This window comes from Danaus plexippus, assembly GCF_018135715.1.
Source record: "Danaus plexippus chromosome 16 unlocalized genomic scaffold, MEX_DaPlex mxdp_31, whole genome shotgun sequence".
NCBI lineage: Eukaryota > Metazoa > Arthropoda > Insecta > Lepidoptera > Nymphalidae > Danaus > Danaus plexippus.
Window position 1 is genome coordinate 745752 of NW_026869852.1, and position 25133 is coordinate 770884.

The window sequence follows — 25133 nt, forward strand, 5'->3', positions numbered from 1 at the left end:
AAATGCTGTACAATAATTTCCATTTCTTTTTCGAAGAATAGAATTTTATGTTCCATCTTGAAGGATCTATAGCGTACGTCTTGTATCATTTATATTTGTTGAAAATTTTTGCTGCACGTCTGAATAAAAGTACTGTTGAATGCTCCGCTACGTGCCTGGCGTCTAGAATAATAACCCTTTAAGTTTTTATGAAATGTTATAAGGAAAATTTTATCCCTTGTGTCATAATTTTATTCACTTCAAGCATTATTGAAGTTCGATGACTGAGATGAAATATATCTAACCTAATTCTCAGTGATGGGGTTTCTTCGAGGTTTATATATACAAGGATGATGTATCGATGTGTTTGAATGAGTGTACGCGTGTTTGATTATCCGATTTGAATTTTATTTCGTCATTTAAAAGCAAAAGTTGCAAAAAACATTTAATATATAGTTAATAATTTTCGTTGTAAATAATTTTTTTTTAAGCATGACTGATAACAAATTAATAATTATAATTTAGAATCCCCAGTTAGAACCTCAAAGTAAGTAGTTATTCTTGTTTGAAACTGACGAAGGATTGGTCATTAAGATACAGACAGTGTCTATGTAGAAATTTCACTATTGTATGTTTCAGCAAAACTTCTCGTCTGAATAAATTATATGTAATAACAAATATATATATATAAACTACATATAAATATACGTATCCGACATATGTCCAAATGACAAGTGTCCAGACCGTGGTTTTTAAAAAGCATTACTTACGTCACGAATGCTATGATCTTGATTATAGTCAGTGTGTCAGGCTCTTGAAGGTAACCTCGTAGACGGTTTGAGAAAACCTTTATTTTGAAGAAATTCCATCCCTGCAACATTCAACGTTGTGATTGCACTGCCACTGGTGGCTACACAGGTGGTGACAACTGACAATTTTACCATCAATAATATTTATTTACTATTTTTAATTAAACGTATTCTCTGCGATATATTATTCAATCGAATAGTATTTTAGAGATTTTTTATTTCAAACAAAAATGTGATCTCTTGTTTTCGATATGTGATACAATAATGTATCGTAGCAATAATAGATAAAACACAATCGATTACACTGTAGTTTTGTTTTGTTTTCACTGAAAATTGCTTAATATAAGTTAACTTGCAATAATATAATATACATATTATTGGAATTTGGACAAATTTGTTTGTTGAAATGCGTTATTATCACATATACGGGTGTAAATATTTTGACATCAGCCAAAGTTATCTTCACTCACAAAACGTTATTTATGAATTCACAACGAATTCTTCTTACTGAGTCTTATGTAAACAATCTGATAGGCAAAGGATTTATAAAGGGAAAATGAAAAATACTAATAACGCAAGTGCAACTGTTTTGTGCTGTTTATATAATTTAGTAGTAGTTATAAATCGTACTATTAATTTAATTTATAATATTAGCACAGTGAAACGAAAATATAGACGAGATATGTTATAACATTTTGAAAATTTTGCGACTATAATAAGTTATAAGGCCCAAAGGAACAAGAATTTAACTGAATGGACACTTCAACCTCTCTCATAGGAGTAATTTACCATTTCAACACAAGTAGTTTTAATTAAATAAAGACGTATGAAAATGTAAATTGTTTAAGTCTTTATTCAGTGAGTACATTCTTTTAATTAACTTAAATTTCGTATTATTGGCCACGAAATGATATTGAGTTCCGTTTTATTGGTCCAATTTATTTTGACAGGCGATGCTATTGGTCCCAAACTATACAATATCCGAGATAAAAGGTAAATAGTATTACTATTATGTTTTATACTGGTTTAATTTAAGTAGGAATGTTTAATCTGCAAAAATTTTTCCTTTCTGTTTTACTAAGATAAATACGTGCAACATTCGATTACAACTCTTACCAAACTCCTCTGATTGTCATAGCTACAAGTCGAAGTAACCACAACTTTAAATTGAAGTTGTTTAGTGAATAGTGAAAGGTATTAAAGTGTAACTTCTGAAAAGTCTCAATACGCTGGATTTGTCGCGACTATCGTATTGAAAGCAACAAATTCTAATACAAGTTGACCGGATTCAATCATGCCAGTAACATACTCGTATTTAGCTTCGGCTGAACGATATCTGTTTGCTTCAATAGATTTTTTTTTTATATTTTTGGAATTTCCAACTTTCTCCTTGAATATCGTGGTATAAATGCGAAGGGGTGTTTTATTTTGTAGTGAAATACATAGACTTAATTCTGGAAATTTATGCTTGGTATAAAATTTCATTTGAAGCATGTTTCTGGTAAGAGGTTAACTAAATGTTATTCAGTTGATTGCTTGAAAGACTAATGTTAGGACTCAAAATTCCTTCATGAGAAGCAAATAATTTAAAAAACTTGTTGAGTCAGTGGAACATATACTACCTGTATTTCTAAATTGGACATTTGAAGTACTTTCATGGTCCCATCTCGGTCTTTGTTATCCTTACCAACAGTTTTTACAAATTTATAAAGAACACATAAAATAACGTAACAGACTCAGAACATTTTTAATTGTTAAAGATTTTTCATCCTCAGATAATCTAATATCCTTAATTTCTTTGGGTATTTCATAATCTGCACGGTGGGAATATTTAAAACAAGTGTTTTTTATTACGTCACCAGCGTACATGTCTTATCAAAGCAACATTACATGGGCATCGTGATCGTTCTGTCCATATAAGACTTGAAATTTTCCTTCTTCCCAAGTTTTCTCTAAAAGTTACAACACAGGGTCTTTTAAGAGTCAAAAGTAGACGTTTTCTCTGTATCGTGCAACTAAAGAAACTTTTCTATTGCAAATATCTGTGAGTACGTCAATGCCTTACCTAAGAGTAGTATATGAAACAATATAACATAAAAAAAATTACCTTCCCTCTTGCTAGAACAGTCCGTGTAAAACAAACAACACTAGACACAAACAAACAAGGACCAAACTTTTTGCTCGTTATTTACACATTCCATGTCCCCTTTGACAAATTAAAATGTTACATTATTAATTTCATGTTGCGTAATGAATAACCTTAAATTATTTTTTTATAAATGGTTCACATATATTTTTTTAAGGAGAGACCTTTTAATTATTGCAGTTATTTTTTTTTATAATATATTTAAAATGTAATATCACGTTGTAAATTTTTCCTCCTTATTAATTTTGCTATGTCCAATGTAAATACATTGTTCGAAGTAATATTCTGGCTATGAGTGTTGTAAGCTGTTTTTGAACGATATCGTTATTTATTTGGTTTCAAAATACATGTAAGCATTTAAAGTCTGAAAAGTTATATAAGAACTGCTTTAATTGGTTTTGTTAATCATCTACAGATAATGTGATAAAAATACCAAGTAGAACCAGTAGAATAACCAACCGTTTAGTTTAGTTTAGAAATACCAACCATTTAAAATTGGAATGTAATTTTGAAAATTATAAAATTTTCAGTATCGAAAATTTTTGTAACATTTTTACATTTTACTTTTAAAAATAATAACTTAATATTCTAGTTTTATATTATAAATAAATGAATTATAATGGAATTAAACAAAAAAAGATGAATGAATATATTTTAAAACTCATAGTATTTTTTTTTAATAAATTAATATGAATTCTTTCAGTTCATAATTGATCAAAATTAATACACAATTAGGACAACTTTTGATTTGACTAATCTGACTTATGTATGTCTACCAAACACAGTTGGAACTTGGAAGATTTAAATTGGTTGAAAGTTGTAAGATTAGAAAATTCGTCAACACATAACTCGCGGTCATATCAAAGATAATATCTTATAGAATGTGAAGCCAAGTTATTGTTTATATTACACATGCACTACAATTGACAAACCTAAGCTTGGTCAGATTAAAACGGCATCCGCGTAGAGGCTTATTAACCAGTCTTGTATCTGGGTCGTGCATGAATAGAAGTCTTATATTCCGCAGTCTTCGTTGGGGTGAATTAAAACTAAGAGTTAAGATGCCGCAGTGGCGACACCCTTTTGTGTCTTGTAATTGCTCATGTGTTTATTACATACATATTAATGTGGACATAGGAATATCTTTTTATGTTAGTTAATTTATATGTATACCTTTGTCTTATCTTGATTAAACTTGGAGACAAATAGCTGATCTTTGAGCATACAAATGCACTCAAGTCGTAGCATTCACTTTGATGACGGGAAATAACGTTTTTCTAACACCAAATTGACTCAAAGCGGAATACATACATACATTTGTGTACTCCAACCATGTGATAAATTCAACTTCTCGTTTTAATACCATTTTGTTTCTTTTAACTTACCTTATTTTTTGTCTGTTGATCAAACACATTATTTAATACATAATTTTTTTCTTTATCTTTATGTAAAACAAATATATTAGTATTCAGATTCTCTCGAACGCAAAATATGTATTCATGAAAGACATAGTACGCTCAAATCTATTTTTATATTTTCATTATAATGATGTCCATTCTAACATAAGCTATTTATAACAATAAATGCGTATGTTTCAACATTTACAAGTTGCTAATGAATGCCATATTCATATCCCCTGACCTATACCGCACTCATAAAAAATAAAAATCTTCTAAATATGAAAACTGAAAATATAATATTTTTGAAAGTTGTATGATTAAAATGTTACTAAAATATAAAAGGAGTGCCACTGCAACGTTTTTTTAACGTTATGTTATTTTCATCAATACTAACAAATTTAAAAATGGCTTCAAACAAAAATCACAGTTACTGACGTCACTACTGTTATGAAAACTTATTTGAGGTTAAGATTTTAGAAGTATTTATTGTTTAGTGGAAATATTAATTAAATAATAGTATACGGAATGATATTAACGGTTTGATTTATCTTACCAGAATCCGGAATTCGTCAAGAGTTAGGTATTGATATGGTTGTAACTTTATTTGCCGAAATTTCAGTTTTGAATTATATAAACGAAAGCTAATAAATTACTAAGTTATGATTAAATTATCTATTTAAAAAATTGTAAATTATGAAGCGGCTTCTATATGTAAGTTATTTTATTTCAAAACGATAATATTGTTGTGATTTTTAAAGGTCCAAGTTAAATGATATCGGGAAATATATATGAGAAAGGTCACCTACATGTTTCTGTCATTAATTAACTATCTGAAGTTTTTCATTTGAAAGCATAAAAATTTGGAATTTACAATATTAGTTTGTGTTTAAGAATTAGAATGAAACAAAAAAATATATAGTGTAAAATATAAATGGTGGGCTTTTAATGCTCTTAAGAATATTTTTGACCCCCGACGCAAAAAGAGGAGTATTATAAGTTTAACGTCGGTGTCGGTGTGTGTCAGTATGTGACGTTATAGCTTCCCAATGAATCAACCGATTTCCAAGCGGCTTTTTTCATTGGAAAGTCAGTTTCTTTGCGGCGGTTCCTAGCTATGTTTAGTAAATATCGGTCTAGCAGTGTAAGAGTATCAGCCCTTTTACCAAATGATGTAAGAAATTTTTTGCGATAGATTACTCAATTATTTATTTGCTATGTATTAAATTGTAAATAAATGTACTAAAATAATACTCACTACGCCATGTGTCATGGCATGTATTAACAAACATGACTAGGACAGGCGGTAGTGACGTCAACGGAGCCACAGGACAGTTTTCGAGAATAATTTATGTGGTCTACTCTCCATGAAACTCTTTAAAATAAAAACAATAATAAAAATAAAAATATTGTATGTTTCTTATTAAGAACAGCTAAACACTATAATTGGCTTTAGAAGACATATTAAAACAAAGGTACATCACTTATTAACTTCTCTACTAGTGTATCTTATTATAGTATCACGAAATAAGAAATACAATATTGTATCAATTCCATAAAATATTTAAAAGTCCCCTCTGTGTTTCTCAATGAAGATATTAATTAAATTCTTATTAATTCATATGAAATGTAAAAAAAAGTTAAATGTTGCTGCAACGAGAAACAATAGTAAAAACATGAGATAAAAAAGGCACTCGAAATATGAAAGTGGAGCGGCGTATTATGTAGATGTAGAATTAGGTGGTCGGGACAATAACAGCGATCCAGCCATTGTTTATAGCCGCCATTGTGTCTGGGATCTCTGAAATCATTGATAGAAATTGATGTTATTTCGAATGATGTCGCAGATTTTTTTTGTATATTTAAATGAAACTAGTATTATTCGGATATACTACGCGGATTTCATTATTTAAAAAACTACATAATCCCGACGTTTCGGTTACTTTGCAGCAACCGTGATCACGGGCAGACGAGATGTGAATTTTTTTTTTATATACATAATTATTTACAAAGACGGGACCTGGAATGCTTTTTATCCTGACGTTTTATTTAAATGGAAATTATTTGAAAATCAAATGTTTATATACGTTCCTAACAAAAGATATCGTGTTTAAACAATGTATATTTAATTCTCTTTATGAAAACTGAAAGCCTTCACCTTTTTTTTCTTATTAGTATGTAATTTCGATATATTTTTAATTACTGATGTCATATGATTTGTATTTTTTCCGAAACTAGGAATAGTGGGTTTGACTTTTGTTTGAATTTTGCAAAATTTCTTTGAGATCCATCATCTAATATAATTATTTTTGAAAATTGAAAGCAATCGTTACAACAGTCCCAATACAAGTTCTATGCCGTATTTCTATGAAAGTAAAGAGAAAAAGATGTTTCTAATAATAATATACTGAATCAAATAATAAATAACAAAACTGCTTTAAGTGACTAAACTTTTGTTTTAAAGAACTTAATTGTACTTGTCTTAGCAGTGACCCGTAAACAGAACCTTTCTGTACCGCAGCGTCTGCCAAGTTTCAACTAAACGAATTTTGCTGTATCACATTATGGACTCAATTGTTCTGTAATAAAGTTTCTTTTGCGATGCGGTTAGAATCGAGTTGGGTTGTTTTAGTTTAGGTCCGTCGATATGAATGTTTTATACGCTGCAGTGGAACAGAAGAAGTACTTACCTCTCACGCTAGCCATAGGCCTCTAGAAGAGACTTCAATTACAAATATATAATATTGTTTCGTTATTTAATTGCTGCTTATGTATTAATAGTATGTTATTGTCTCAGTTGCAGTCAATCGGTCTTTAATTTTTGTTTTATTATAATTTTATACATTATGATATTACAAAGTAATGTCATTTGAGATGTTTATATGTTTGTTTAATTAAGAATCGTTTTGAAATGAGTATTCTTATTCTTATAAGTAATAAGTCATTTGATAAAATTTATCTTTTTCTCTATAAATTAAAATAATGGAAGCAACGGCGCAGTTATCAGAATCAAGTATATTCTTTTTTTTTAATTAAAATCACAGCATATTTCAGGTGAAATTTCATCTGCTGTATTTAATATTCCTCGTCCACGTTTTCACGGCAATGCCAAAAAAATGGCTTCATCCGAATTGCGGTTGACTAAAAAATTAAAGCCCCGATTATTCTCGGTAAAATTTTATATTTCATAATAAAGCCTTTTTATTCATTGCTAATAGCAATATTTGTCTTTATTTTTTTTTGTCCCTATTATATATTTGTATATAAAAAAAAATAAGAGACAAATGGTACATGTAAAAATTGTATACATCGCAAAAATTTCATGTAATTTGAAACCGAAAATAAACAACCCAAACCGCGCAAAAAACACAGAAATTAACACTCCACTTTCAAATTAGGGTGAGTGTGGACTGAAAGACATTTCAACATGTTTTATAAAAAGCTTTGCGTCATGTTGGTACTAAATCTTTACGATTTTTTTCATATCAGGTATTTATTTAAAAGCTGTTAGTATTTTGAGTCAAAAACGAATTAATGTAACAACATGTTTCTCTCATTATATTTAATTGCAATAATTAAATACTTGTTCACATATAATTTTGTTTATTTTTTCGTCATTATTTTTGAATATTATAATATTGAAAAAAAACACTGTAAGTAAATCATTACGTATAAGTTATTTTTGAGGATAATACCCTCTTTTTGTGAGATTCACAGGTCCAAAGAAAATATACAAATTTTTAGAAATAAAGTCATAAAATTTCATAACACTAGGTTAAGAGAAAGGAAAGTTAATTCGGGTCGTGGGTTGAATTGGGAGAAGAAAGTCGTTTCTCCATTTCAATAAGAATTTTATCATTTCATGTCATAATTTGAGATTATTGTCGTACCAGTCCCTGGCTTGCTGTCAATAAAGCAAATGCAAACTGAAATGAAATTTTTTGGATCACTATATTTTATATGGGAGTCGTGTTTGGAAATGAAAAATATACGTATGTTACATAAAACTCAACATCCTTCTATATTATCATATAAACTATATTTATATAATCAATTTAACAGTCTAGGAAAGAGAGTAGAAGAGATAATAATAAGACGATATTGTTTGCTCCTCAAATTAATCGAAATAATCTTTATTTTATATGCAGATTTGATTTTTTATTATAATTTACGCAAATATACCCTAATAAAGTAATACATTATCATTACTTTGATTTACGCTTGAAATATGGGCAACGAATTCAATAGTTACTTGTCTTGTACACAAATTTTTAAAATATAAATATATAGAAATAGAATTTCATATTCTGTTTTTAATATTAAATTTTAAATTTAAATACACACAGCCTATGGTTATTCTATAAAAGAGATGTCATATATAATAGTACCAAAAAAGGTATGTAAATAAAAAACGGAAACTGTCTGTATTTAGTCCGTGTTTAAAACTTGCGGTAAGAAGATCAGAGCTATGACGACTTCACTAGTCATTGCTTCGCTCAACCATATTGAAGGGAATGTTATCTCTCGAGTCTCGACACAGGGAGGGGTCATACCAGAAATACCTCTTTGAATAAAACCATTCAGGTTAACAATATCAAATAAACAGCCTTGTTATTTATTGCAATATTGGAATAAATTTTGTTCATAAGAAGACGTAAAAATATCACAGTACATACATATATATATATACACTTAAATCGAAGTCATTATATTTTTTATATCAGTTAAACAAATTTATAATCTATTTATCACAAAACTTAATGATAAATACTATGAAAACGAAAAAATAAGTATTATAAATTTATTGAAATATATAAATCGGTATATCATTACTAATTATTCTATAACAGGTAATTTAGAGGATATAAAGGTCAAATTGTATGTCACGGTCAGTAAAACGTATGTACTTAAATGTAAATAATAGAAAAACACGAATGTTATATATTAATTATATCATCGTAACTAAAACTAAATAACTTTACAATTAAATATCAACAAGGTAACGTTAAAACAAACTGCATGTTTAAACTGTCAACAGAATATATGTAGAAGTAATAAAGATACTGTAACTATGTGTTTGGAAACCACGCCTGGCTGAGGTTCACGAAAAAGTACTTGAATGTAGTAAGTTGAATTAAAATTATATATCTAAACCTTATAATCTTTGCCCAAGTATACTTTATTTGACCATTATTTGTATAGAAATGTTTTTGTGCTGTTATATATTATTACGTCCATACAATGTCTTAAGGTAGGTCTTTTAAATTTTTATGCTAACTTTGAAGATTCATCCATTTAAATTATATTAAAAATAATATAATATCTAAATAAAAGTAGTGTAAGAAAGTGTAGACAATTATTTTAAATTTATAATAAGTCGATCCTAATAACATTATTTTAAATAAAATTTTTCAAAGAGAAATTTCTAACACGAAATACACGAAAGTCACACACAAAGTACATTACCATATTAAAGAAATAAAAAAACTTTCTTAAGATGTCATTGAAAGAAAAAAAGATACTTACACTTAATATTATTAAAGATTTTTTTATTTTCTATATTCTCAATGTATTCTCAATGTATTCTCAATGTGACATTAATTGTTCTGACGTAATATTCATATAGAATTCTCTTGACATATAAATGCATTGTAAACCTCTAACTACGTTCCATTTAAATTACAGAGCAATGAAATCAAAAATGTCGTGTTGCACTCACTAATGAAGCCCAGATTCCCTTTAGATGACTAAAAGCTTTCGCTACAACGGTCGTTTGCTGATTTTACCTTGGATTGTAGACCACAAATGGCTTTAACATTTATTTAATAGTTTTAAATGTAACTTAAATGTTGTTTTTTTTTTTGATAATGCATCGATGATTTTGTGAAGCATTTTGCAAAAACATATGACGGTTTTGAAACGAAATATTGTCTTGTTTTTTTATAATAAAGAGAATCACGTTAGTTCTTTCTGACGACCTTGTTTTCACATAATCTTAAACGTTTTGAAATATCTAGAAAATCAAGAATTTCTTATAACTAAATGAAATTATATTTTTCCGATTACTACGCGACTTTATTTTTAAATAACTTCTTACTCCCAACGTTTCGTTTACTTTGCAACAACCGTGATCACGAGCAGACGAAATGTCTTTTTGTCTGAACTTTTAATCTCGTCTGCCCGTGATCACGGTTGCTGCAAAGTAACCGAAACGTTGGGAGTATGTAGTTTTTTAAAAATAATAAAATACGCGTGGTAATCTGAAAAATATTAGTTTCATTTACACACACATATCCCAAATAACTTAATGTTTTTGTATTGCTATATAATAAATGAAATTTTTTCAGAGGAATAATTGTTGACATTATAAATTTAAAGGAAGTTTTACGTTTGTTTACACGTCTTTCTTAGCGGATTGTTTGTTCGTAGCGTCTTTAGCTTCCAATAAAATTTAATTAGTGTTGCAACATCAAACGAGATAATTTGTATATGAATTATGACATAAACTTTTACTGTAATTTTTTTGTGTGTTTACGTAAGATCCAAATACATTTAATACATTGAAGATAGAGATTTGGGTAATTAATTATTAGTGTTACGTTTCGTAAAATTATTACTGCCAACACTTACAGTTTTGCTTTCACGCACTCATATTAATATCGATCCAATGTCATGCTGTAAAATATAGTTATTTTTATATTCCACCATAAAACCTGCAATAGTGTCATGTTGTACAAAAAATAATCTGTATATCATAAACTTCAGTTGAACAAAAGTAACACATATTCATTCACGTACTTTAATTGAAATATAACTTTCCTTGTACACATATTCTCTGAAGAAGCAACATTTTTTTTTTATAATTTTACGATGTACCTACCGTGTTCTGTCGTAAAACTTGAGACCTCGAAGCTAAGGAGTACATACATAAATGTGCCGAAATGACTTTACAATGACATTAAACTAGTCTTTCCATCGCTGCGTCGTCCGAACTTATTTTATAGCGGATATTATAAAAAAAATAATAAGCATGTATTATAAGTATCGTCGACAAATACATTATTAAATTATGTATTGTCATTGCGTTGTTTTTTATAAAATATTTCATATTTTATACATTTAACATTTCACCAGTGATTCGTAGATATTAAATTTATTCAATGTTAAACGAATGTATTATTTATGGCGGATATAAATCTCGTTGAACATTTTATACAGTGTAGGCTTTTTAATTTCCGATATTTTCTCATATTTGTATGAAACCGATTTAAAAGAAGTATCCTTTAGGTACTTGAAACTTTTAATGTAGAATAACAAACTATTTAAATAATTTCTTTATATATATATATATATATATATATATATATATATATGTAATTCTGAAATTTAACATAATGAAATTCATGTAAACAAGTTCAAAGCAGATGGTAGTACTTAATATTAATAACAGAACCTTATCGTTTTGAATCCAAAAATGAGTAATTGTATAAAATTATACGTTTTTCATCTCGAAGGGAAAGACGGAATAATTTTGTGGAAAAGAAACGAGAATTATCACATTAATTCAGCGATTATTTGTATTTTTATTTTGATTTTCACAACAATAGATTTCGTTAAAGTTAGTAATGTATGATTACATTTTGACATTGTTTGTAATAAAAAAAATGCTTTTATCAACTTGGTTATTATTGACGAATGAATATATTTTTATTGTTACTTAAAAAATTGTAGGCCCGATTTATTGTTCTCTCGTCACTGGTAAATTTATTTTAAACTTCTAAAATACATAGTCAATATTTTTTTAACATGCTTAAATACGAACTTTTAAAAACAATTTGGGTGATTTAATGCCTATCATGAATTTTTCTAAACAACAGTGCAAATACACATTTCAAAAAAGTATAACATTCCACGAAATAAAAACAAACAGGAAAAATAAAACAGATTCCATAAAATTGTTACACAGATAAAATTTGATTTCATATCCGAATACTGATGTTGGTTTTTATCCCCTTGAGACATGCCGCGTCAATTCTTTAAGAGGAATAATTATAATGAATACAACTTATAATGATAATTAAATATGAAATATATTATTTCATATCACTTGAAAATAGTTATTCGGGCATAGGTACATCATGATATAATTAGTTTCATACTCAGATGATTACGAGTCTGTGTAGAGGGCACGCGAGCCCGGTAAGACACAAATAAGAAGTAGAAAGTAATAAAAGTCTCTACGGATTTATAACGGTGTGTTGGTTTTTTGTTATAAAATGAATCAAATGTGCCTGCAAAATCTTAACTGGCTTCGTGTTGCGTACTTAAACAATTATTATTCCAGTTTACATTGAAAATTTCTCTCTCGGGGTTCTTGGAAGTGGAAGTAACTTATTGTTATTCAAGAACGTTACAATACATGTTTTAATCTGTAGAAATTAATTCTCTGTTTTTGCGAGATTTTATGACAAATGAGGATAGAAACTGTCAAATTTATAGCATTATTACACTTGAGCAAGAAGACAGAAATTAGGTTCAGTCAAGAGTTTATAGCCAACATTCTTGTACTAGGGGATACAAATTTTTCAAGCATAAAAGAATGCTGTTCGAGAGGTACAGAGACGTATTATGGGTCGATATTACTCTTAAGAAGGTGGTTCGATCACTTTATGATATTTATTTATTGCATCTTTATCCTCATGCCCTATTACATCAATGCCCATTTCGCGTCCAAAATAGAAAACTGTATACCTTCACCTCTGACATGTATGTTATGAGCTTAAGAAAACTACTCTCATTTTATGCTTTTCAGCAAGGTAAAAGGCCCCTCGTTTAACCCTTTCAGCTGGAGGTCCGGTCGGTTGACTTGACCTACTTACATGTTATGATACCCTGATATGAATAGTATGCGTCTTTAAAAACAGGTTAATGTCAAGTTAAAAAATTCTAAGTAACAAAAGTATTTGTTTGAGAGGAAAAAAACAACTTTTACATAATATGTTAAACATTTTAACTTATTTAAATCTTTTAAAACGCTGACTTTTATAAAATAAAACAGACTTGTATCAGCAAAGACTTTATTTATGCTACGACCTAAATGAAAAATTCTAGGAATTGAGATCTAAACCCTCATAACCACACAAAATTACATAAGTACAGTCATGACCATAAACTTGTTTATACCCTACGGGGAGAATATAAATTAAATATTTTTCAAGCTTAACTTTATTAAACTTCTTATGGTAAAAGCAGAAGGTTTAAATTTGAACGGCGAACTCCCTAAAGTGGTCGCCCATACGAGACCGCAAAATGTGGGAAATTGGGTTTTTGCTGATATCATTGCGGGCATCACGAGAGTTGAGCATTTAGGCTACATTATGGAGATCCCAAAGACTGCTAGTTTTTTGTGACTTCTAGATTTCCACAAACTTCCAGTGTGTATTCATATACACCGTAACACCCATCTTTAATTATCAGTAAGTTAAGATTAGAATATACATGTATAACAATGAAATAAAAGCCTTAAATAAATTAAGAACCAAAATATAACAAAGGTTTTCATATCCCAAGTTTGTTCGTTAAACGTTGAAACTTTGAGTTGCTTATACCCAATTAAAATTTAATTGTACGTGTGCATGTCAGACAATTTTCCCCCTAATTGTTCCAGCTAACAAGTTGCTAAACTACTTTTACATTACATTGATAATGTTTTGATGTCAAATTTATAACCAATAACTAATTTTGTAAAATATATCTTTTAGAAAGTCCTTGTTGGTGTTTTAGTCAGTTAAACGTTAAGCTAAAATTAGGCTCCTGTTGGTACAGCTGAGACAAAGTTATAAAATTTTTGCACAAAATTAAGAGCAACTATACAATATTCAAGATACGGCTCATTTAACTCGCCGGAGAAGATACTTTTACCAAATTAGTTTTTTAAATTCTTTTATGATGTTGGCCCAAAAATGGTAGATATAAGAGTACACATTCCGGTGGTAATTCTCATCTAGCACTGACTTAACTTTTTTTAAACTGATTTTTTTCCCTTATTAAGACCACCCTGGAGAAATTATTTCCGTCTAATACTACATGTCTACTACTATTTCTGAAACTAATGATCGATTTATTTTATAAGTTTGACAATCTTAAGTCCCTTTCCCTCCCCTTCGTTCTCTATCCTTTGGTTACTTCCTAGGGATCATCCCTAGGGATGAAGGACGTTCTTAGTCCCCATAATCCTGATGGCTATAATATTAATAGAGTTAAGGAAGGCATGTTCATGAACGTGATTTGGATGTTTCATCGTTTATAACGTAAATACTGAATACGAATCTGTATTTAAACTATTGTTATCACCGTTTCACTAAGTTTTTTTTTAAATGTCTCCAGTGCGAAGTAGGATAATGTAAATTCTATTGATAAATTCTAGAATACTAATAATAATGTGATTAACATTGGAAAACCTCACACATTCTTAAATTTTATTCGTCACCGATTGAGGCACCTCTTGTTTTTTTTTTTCAAAAAGTTCACTCTAACAATGTGACGGAAAGAGGTTTTATTCATGAGGTTTCTCCTGTTAATACTCTATAACTTCGACTTCATATGATAACCAAACAAACTCTGACAGGGCTAATATTGTTTACTCAAGTGCTTAATTCGCTCATGAATTGACCCTCCTGTTTAATAACAAGCTAAATTATATTTATCCCTACGCTATATTAAGTTCGGTAATGACGGTAAAACTTGCTCTTATAATAAGAAGCTTGCTATGCACCAATAAGATAGTAGGCGGCAGATATTTGAACAAGGTCAGGTTTAACGAGAAATAAAAATTTCTGCTTAGCTGCCTAATATACTTATGAAACAATCGTTACCAATCATATAACTAGGCAAGGCGTTATTTAAAGTGGTTTTAGGTAAACAAAACTAAATTTTCACTTGCATAATGTAACCATGTTACTATTTAATTCTTACATTTATGTTTTTATTTTTTGCTCATTCAATAACAAAGATACAAATTGAGACCGCATTGAAATAGTGCAATAAAATGCCGCAATAAAATCGCGTGTATAGAGCCCAACTGACTTTTCAAATAAATAATTTTGAAACAACGAAATGTATTTGTTTAAGTACTGAATTTTTGTGCTGATTTATTTCGCGTTATTTATTACATTCTTAAATAAAAATTACCGCATTTAAAGTGTAACAAACATAATAAATAACATTCTTATATTTATAATGTTAAATTCCTTTACAAATTTCTATTTACACCTAATGCGACTGACCTTAAAGACCCAAACGATCAGGGGTGATTGATGAATTACAGAGATGTTTCTTTTTTATAAGATTTTTCTCCTTTCTATAATAAATGTTATTGAAAAATTTTCATCGATAATTAATTCAGTGTTACCATTTATAAATATATTACTCTATATACTATGAAATTTGAACATAGAATTAATAACGTTTTAGAATAAACATTTGTCATGTTTTAGAAGACTTGCTTTGTAGACAAGAAATGGTTCGCTATATTTGACACGAATATTTTTTTGCGCTCACTCTTCGTTTCTCCCTGTCACCCTTGTCTCCATGAAAGGTCAACAAAAATTACTAAAAGTTAGCAAACAGTAGCTGTGTTCCATAGAGGAAATTAATTTATGACCAAACTAAAACAATAAACAACAGCATTACCGGAAGCCGGCGAAGTTTACGAGAAACTAGAATGTGGAAAATTACAAATAAAGTAGAAACCTCCAATAACGTAAAAGTGTATGTGTGCCATACCTACTTAATTGTAAAAAGTTCGTTCACTAGATTTTTTACTCATATGAGATATATTATTATTAATTTCAGATATCTCAATAATAAAATATAATTAAGTCTCTTTTTCAAGTGAATTGTAATTGTGATTTTTGTGAATATGTATACTCAGTCATTCAATGTCTTAGAGAACATGGTCCAATATAAGTAGTTAATAATGGATATCTCTTTTAGAGAGGAGTATTAATCTAGCTTTGTTTCAGACTTTCTGCGTGGTGTCCAAGAGGTTCCGTAAGAACTACATCCACCGGTTCACTGCCACGAGATCGCTTTTCTGGTGGTCACCGTGGTCCCCAGTGCGACGTGCCTGCGTCTACCTCTCCACCAACCAGTACTTCGACTACTTCGTCATGGCCACCATACTGCTCAACTGTGTCTTCCTCGCCATGTCGGAGACTATCGAAGAAGCTGAGTGAGTTATAATTTTCCTTACCTACCTCCTATTATATATAAGATATATAAAATTGTCAGGTGTAACCTGAACACTTACTTATAAAATAATTTTAAACAATTAAAAAGACATATTTCTGCTTCAACTAATGCACGAAATAAAATATCTCAAGTGTTCAGAACAAGTATTACAGTGTACTCTATTTATTTTAACTAAAAGAACAATTTTTCAAACTGTAACGTAATTGTTAACAATACCCACAATGGACCTCTAGAATAAGTGTGAAACGTCAGTGGTTCTAGAGTGCACTTTATTTTGTAAGAAGTGTTCTCATTATACGACTTGAGTGAAGACTAATTTTGTAATTCTGCAAAACGCTGTCATTCTCTCGTTAACGTTAATCTATTAAAAAATAGTTAGCTAAGCTCCTTTTTTTTAATTTCAAGTTTCAATCTTTGATTTGTTTCTGATACTTGGTGGTTTTTTCTACAAATACAAAAACGTATGGAATTATTTACAGTTAATAATCCAATTACTAACTTTGGCCATGACTTTTCTCGCGTGTTTGAAGCTTTCAATAGCTTCCTGCCTTTTAGCAAGTTGTCTGATTCTATTTCGCATGATTTATTAAAAAAACTCATATACATTCAGAACTCTAGCATTTTTGATAGTAGTAAGAATGTAATGTGGTTGTGTTGATATTTTTTTGGTCCCTTTTTAACTTTATCTATAATATATGATTAATTTTTATTACTAGTAACACAATTTATAATTTTTTGTCACGTCTTTTTTTATTTTTGAAACTGTTTTTATCATATTTCTTCCAACAATATTGCTAACGGAATTTTAAAATAGAAATGTTCAAATAATATAAAATCAAGTATAATATTTTAGAAGGAAATATTTCAGATCCACTACATTATGTTTTCTAACATAAATATATTTGTGTCGGTTCTAACTCTGTGATTTTACAACCATCCATCAACTGTTAGTGTCGCTGCAACTTAATGTAACGCTTTCAAAGCATCAGCGACATTATTCAGAGGTGACATGCATATTTATGCATTAATATTCTCATGTGGCAGTGCATAAGTCAACTACAGATTAATTTTGAAATGTTAACTCTGCCTTATTCTGTCCATTTATTTTATGTTTAATTTTTAATACTTTGATAATATCTGACCTTTAGCAGGATTTTTATGGATAATTTTAATTTTCGTTAAAATACCTTCCAATACTTCATCCAAAAAAATTAATAGTTAATTAAATGATTACACAAAAATGTAAGTGACAAAAAAAAACAACACAAATTTTGCGGTTAATGGCGTCATATAAGAAAGCAAAATATTAAATGGATTCGAAAAAACTGTCCCATAATCGATGGTACCAACAATATGTCAAAGGACGCGCTATGTTTGACATGTCTTACGCTGACAGACATATCAGGAGTGGCCCGTCACTGTCTCCTTGATTTTTGACATTTTCAGAGAAATGTTCGTTTAATTTAATAATTAAAATTATACTATACTATGATGTAAGATATTATCAACATTAGTCCATTTATGATGACGTGACAGGCCAGGGAAATGGTATGGTGATCATCACAGATATCATTCAAACTTATCATTATTATAACCTAATAAGGTCAAGAAAAGATTGAAATAAGGCTAGATAGATCGATTTTAATAAATTAACAATAAGTTTTCAGCCACAAACCCTTATTAGAAGAAACAATTGTTGCGTAATCGGACAATTAATTTGTAATATGTATACCAATTAAATGTTAAGTAAAATATTCATGTGAATTTTTAAGTCGGGAAACCGATATACTTAATTTTATACCAGTAATATTAACTAGAATTTGAAATAAACAACCCTAAAGATGTTTAGGAATACAAATACATTACACAATGTTTAAACAATGAATCGTTAAACATATATCAACAGTTCGAGTGACGTATTCATGAATCGACATGAGGTGTATCGAATATTGCCAGTGTTTGGCAAATTGGCAGGTCGAACGCGTCAATATCGATGACAGCTTATTTATTAACAATGCAAACAATGATATATATATATATATATATATTTGAATGATGACACGCATATTATTCATAAAGATGTTTATTCTAAGTAGTGACATCGACAGTCAAGAAATGCTGAAATATTAATATTTTTACAAATTATAAACATTATCTAAAAATATATGATTATTGAAACTAAAAGTTTATGTTATATAATAACATCATAATAATAGCATCGCTCATTACACCAGTACACGTAAAATTATAATGAAAATGGCTTTACAATTTACAAATCTTAATTTGTTTTAACTTGAAAAAAACTTAATGAATGGAAGGCACGTACTTTTGGCATCATTTCCTAATAAGTAAGGATTATAACTTTCTTGGCTTAATGCCTAAGCACCCGTTCCCGACAAGATGTCAACAAAAACAATGTAAATGAGCTTAAGAGATACGACTCACTGAACAGAGTAATACAGAGATTGGCGACAGTGTTTCGATACTAAAACAAGATGGCTGTCTTCTAAAATATTTATCAGGATGGTGGGATTAGTTCCGCTCAGCCACTGCAAGAAATTTAAAAAGGAAATTTGAGAGAGACTTAAAAAGCTGTATACATTTTTTTATGTTATGTTACGGGGCAGACCGCAGTCGGTACGTCATAGTTTTAATAATAAACGAATGAATGGCTTCGAATCAATAGCTTGAAATATTAGCTCAAATAAGTTGCTATTCGTTAGATAACACTCAGCACTCGGAGTGTCCTGAAAGACGGTTATTAATGTTGGCAAAGGTCCACACTTTTACTGAAAATGGGTTGCTGTTCCTAAAAATATTGGTAGGATTTTATTTCAGGGTTAATTTTGACAATGAAGTCGGTTACTTTTCAAAACGATGCGAGTCATTTCAATTTATCGAACAGATAGCGAGTTGACAATTTATTGTGTTGTAATCCTTTTATCCTTTGAGCGCTTTATACAATTTTGCACACTCATTTGTAAAAAAAAATATATAGCTGTGTCCCAATTTTACAAGTCATCATTTTATTTGTTAATATATGATATGTTTACATGAAAGTTCCCCTTCGAAAACAACCTCTTTTTATGACTGACTTCAAAAAGAACGAGCCCGTTTTATTTATTTATTTATTTATGTGTTTTCATTGATTGCTTAGTGAAAAGTAATCTGTAAGAGGTTTCTTTTTCAAACTTCTTTATTTTATTTAATCTTATAGGTAATTTTTTTTCGAGATTGGTCCTGGCTTCATTATAATACAAGGATATGGTATATGCTGTAAAAATTATAACTTATACCAGAATAGTCAAACAATCATTAATTTAAATGTAAGAAATACAAATTAATTAGCAGTCACGTTTCGGCCTTTGTTTCTAGCTTCCGTAGACAAAGACTATTAAAAATGTACACTGTAAATGCAAGGACGATTTTGTAGAAAAAAATTCTTCGCTAAATTTAAAATAACAATAAAAATGCTACTTTTCCGTTCGCTAGCCTCTCACTTCCTATCGCTTGTTTTAAAATTATTATTATTTTTAATTTGGCTTATACCTACGTGTAAACAACTTTATGTAGAAATAATTTCGTTGGAAGGGAAGAAATATATTTTTATATATATACGATAAATTTATACGTATACATACAAATGTAAGTGACTTGTAATATGCTAAAGTCAAACGATTTTAACTTATTCTTGTTAAAGGATCATGTAATATAGGTTTAATTGAGTTTCATAAGGTCCATAACTTAATTTTTCACATATGAAATCTAATTAAGCTAATTTTTTTTTTATTTTTATTATTTTAACTTTAATATTCCACTCATCATTATTATAATAAAATTGTGGTGGGCAAATCTATACCAAAATATTTATACGTAACTTATCAAATGTATAACAAACAAAAGAACAAATGGATACTATTTTTAGATGCTGTCAACATTAAAAGAAAATATTTTTATAGATAAAGAAAATTGAAATTCAAGAAAAACCTTTCATGCCTATTTTTATTGACAATAAAAATACGCTGTACTTAATTCTGATTATATATTTAGGCTTCAACGTCAGTATTAGACGTAGTAATTGTAAGATTTACTGTCCAGTAAATACGTTAGAGAAGTTTGTTTTAATCTAACTTTTACATTGACCCATGTGGCTTGAATTATTTAATGTAAATCACTATACTTCTTTTTTTCTGGTTCATCACCATGCTTATATGTATACAAATATATTTCTATTCATAGAATATAATTCGGAGAGGTTATTTAATGAGTAATAATTATTACGTAGTTTTAAACGTTCGTTGCTCCGTAAAGTACTAAATGATAGCAACGTAAAGTCTAAAACTCTTCATGTCAAAATGTCAAGTTTTCTTGAATAGCGTCATTAGTAACTTTATTATGAGTAGACCTCTAAGTACCTCGTTTACAATATTAATACATTGTGTTAAGTAACTTTTAGTTATATAATCAAGAAGCTTAACTGATTTAGTTTCAAAATAATATACCGTTTGTCATGTTCAATGAAAAACGTATAAATATTTTTCAAACGTATTCGATACGTAGTTATTTATAAAAGGTATTTTTTTATTACTTTTCTAAGCTATATTGTACAGTTATGAAAAGGTTTATTATGCTCACAACTTACAATACTTTTAACAAATTGAGTATGCGTAAAAATAAATAATATAAAATAATGTTTGGTACAAAAATTTCAAATGTTCTCCACATGTCATAAATAAAAGTTTTTTATGGCAAGTTATCTTGATTCCGTCCTTGGCCAGCAATGTCACAATTCCTATTCAATACCTACGTTAATAAACGATGATTTATGAGTGAAAAATTGTTAAGACTCCGTATGTATTGCGTTTCAATGCCAATTTGACACTGAGTAAACATCAGGTAATCCCTTATATTTAAGATTAATAATAAATACAATCCGAGTCTTTTGTGGACGATAGAAAGATACCTTAAACAACGAAAATGGTAATGGAACCCCTTCCATAATCGCGAAAATGTACCGAAAATCACATTCGCGAAAAGCCTGTTTTGGTAAAGGATTTATTATAAATAAATAATATAGTTAAATTAATGTCATTAATAATATTAACGTTCGTATTAAATGATACGAATATAATATAATATGACACGAGTTACTTTACAAGGAAGTGTGGATCGGCTAAAAGCTCGTCTGACTCAAATTATAAACCAGACCGTGTATGATTTAATTGTGTCAAAATGGACTCCCCGGCGTCCGGAAATTTAATAGAAAGTCATGAGTAGATCTCATTCCGAATGTTACATCGAATTTTCTCTAATAAAATAGTCACAGTAAAATAGTGATATCCTATTTATTGGGTGATATATATTTTTTAATAAATTACATTAATAAAAAAGAAGTCGTATACAATATACTTTACTAAAAAAAAACAAAAGTTTAAGGGCTCGTGATTTGTTTACGTCAATCTTACATTTTGTGAATATTATAATTTCAACGAAGGAAAACCCGTCAATGATTATTAGAACGTGAATATGTATTTGCAATCATTGTATCTTTAGGTTTCTCCAAACTAAGAACAGAAACTTGTTACAATAAGTTGTAAGAGATATCAAGTATATTTTAAGAAAATAATATTAAAAACAAAAAATAATATGTCACAATACATATTCAAGGGTAACTATTTATAAAAGAATATAGAAATATAAAAAATAATATAGAAAAGGAAGTAATTACACAATTATGACCTTTTTTTATTTCAAGGGCACATTTAACTCAAAAAAAAATCGTGATACATGTAGCATTTAGCTATATCTGATTAAGAAAGATCTCTAATAAATGTTTTACGTTAAACTTCTGTTATAATTACATAATAGTAAGATCCAGAAATGTACGTTTCGGGATTGTTAAATTGTTAGAATTATTTTTAGTTATTGGTTCATATATATATATTTCTTTCTTAGTAGTTCGATTTAATACTAACAACGTGGTTAAAGATATCATGAATCGTTATGGTAAATTTATATCTTAAAGATTCATGCTCTATTCGCTAATGTCGTGTTTGCATGACGTTAACGCTCACGTCTTGATAATAATTAAACCTCAAACAACAGTGTTGTGATGATATAATGATATAAGGTTCATGGTAAATTTAATTATTAAAACGATGCAATTATATGTGGTTTACGAAACAGATTTATTATTAAATATTATTAAATCGCTCTATAGAAAGACGTTCGTATTGTGTTGCTATATAGAGATGATCTGAAACAGTCCTGGTGGATTAAACTTGTTCATAAATAAGGATATTAAATACGTTATTGAAAAGAATATTACAAAAATGTAATACTAGGCCTGCATTTTAGAATTCGGAGGTTGAACATTTTTCTTTTTTTTTTGATGAAATTGTGGAGAAACTGTACATAAAAAAGCACAATAATGTAATTGAAATTTATTTATTACTTTTATGAAAATGTTATTTTATACCAATGACATTTTATTGGTACAAACTAAATTATTATACCTCAGAATCCAGGTTAGTAAAAGGCTTGTAAAAATTCATATCGTGTGATGTATTCAGCGGTTCAATTACTTCCATATCCTATTCCTTTATTCATCTGTTTGTGTTCAAGCAAATGTTTTATTGAGATGAATTAGTTTCTGCCATAGTCTCATATTTATTTATTTGTAAAACATTACATTACGACTGAGCGAGTATTATTAAAAATTGGAAAGGTGATCAGATATCAAATATCGAACGAAAGTATACATTGCTTTGTCTTTAAATTAATCTCATTTTCGTCCATTTAAGACAATATCTTAATATCTTGAGTTGAGACTAAATATTCGCTGTGAGATCAGGGGTGGATCATGCAAAATTTGATTAATACACCCACGACCGACTGACACGGTCCCCTTGTCTTTGATTCAGGGCTTAGCGTTTACGAAAGTCTTTAAAACGACCCTCTTATTTTATCATAAATGTGAAGATAATGCTAGCATTTTCTTCTCGTGTATCCTCTTAAAAATACAAGTTAAGGTATACATTTAAAATTATTTTTGTAATCTGTGTTCAGCATAAAAAATACTTTTAATAAAATAAATAGCTTTCTTTAATTTATTTGTACATGAATATTCTGGGTAATTCTTTACTCTTCATTGTGTGTACAAACGGTAACAATGTTGTTTCAGATACATATTTCTGGCGATATACACTGCGGAGATGATAATAAAATGCATAGCGAAAGGTTTTATACTTAATAAGTATACTTATCTACGGAACCCATGGAACTGGCTCGACTTCGTGGTAATAACGTCTGGTTACGCCACCATCGGCATGGAGGTTGGCAACCTTGCTGGCTTGCGGACGTTCAGAGTGCTAAGGGCTTTGAAAACTGTTTCCATCATGCCCGGTAAGTTATACTAAAGTATTTAATAACGACTTAATAGATATTAAAATATTAACTTAAATTACTTAAATACGTGAACTTGATTTCTATAAGTCTAGTTTCTTTATGATATTCATTTTTATTCTTTATATTTGCTTTGATTTACATAGCCTTATACAACACCGATATATCGTCTGTTAAGCTTGTAACTTGTAAAGAGCATGATACACAGTAAATTATTGTATGCTGTAATAAAAAGTGAAAAATTCTATGTATTCTCTGTCTTTCATCCCCCGAATAGCTTTTCGTCTGTCTATTTAAAAGCTACAACATTTCTGGATGCTCCGAATTTCGAAGGTATTTTTGCTTGAGGCCGAATAAAAACAACTTAGACGTCAGCTTTGATATCAGAGAGCCTTTTCCTATTTTATTTTCTTTGTCGAAGGTGGGATATGCGTTCCATTTTATGGACTGAATATATTTTTCAATATATGCTTTGCTAGCTCAAGAGATATTGCCTCGTCTGCATACTTCGAAATAAAAATCATAGACACATATCACTCAATCAAAGTTTCATTCTTTTTCTCAATTCTTTTTCCTTTAATATAACAACTGTCGCCTAAGACTCCAATCAAGCTATTTTTTTCATACGCATAGAGTTTACAATTTTTATTTAAACTATTACATTTCTTTCAATTTTATATACACGTGAATATTAATAACAGAAACGTAGATATATATTTCTTATATACGTAAATTTTATTATAAATTACATTTCTATGTCAAACAAAAGTCATTACTTGCTAATGTGAAATATCAACGATAACTTTTTTTGCAAAATCCTCATTTCCAATATATGAACCGTCAGACATCACGGCCTCGTGAGTAAGCCAATCCGCAAATTGTAAGCGAACGGGAAATAAACGGTAATCGTAATAGAATCCACATTACGACTACTGTTTGTAATCATTAATTTTACTTAATAGATTTTAAAGGAAATTGTGATAATTTTTAATCAAATAATAAAACTCATAAATATGTAATAGAAATACTCTCACTTAATCAGTTCGGTATACCTTAAAAATAGGTTATCATTTCTCTGAATGTTTCATAATTTTGTAATTTTAGAGTGATATTGCTTTTATGATTAATGATTGCTTCATTCAGACA

General features: G+C 29.1%; 1 protein-coding gene across 1 annotated transcript in view; it reads left to right on the forward strand.

Annotated features, from left to right (window-relative positions):
* Positions 1–25133, forward strand: part of LOC116772159 (sodium channel protein 60E-like) — an 87430-nt gene that overhangs the window by 37445 nt on the left and 24852 nt on the right. Inside the window, exons 3-4 of the mRNA XM_032664233.2 lie at positions 16355–16563; positions 23767–23987. Coding sequence (XP_032520124.2) covers positions 16355–16563; positions 23767–23987 — 430 coding nt within the window. The remainder of the gene's footprint in view (positions 1–16354; positions 16564–23766; positions 23988–25133) is intronic.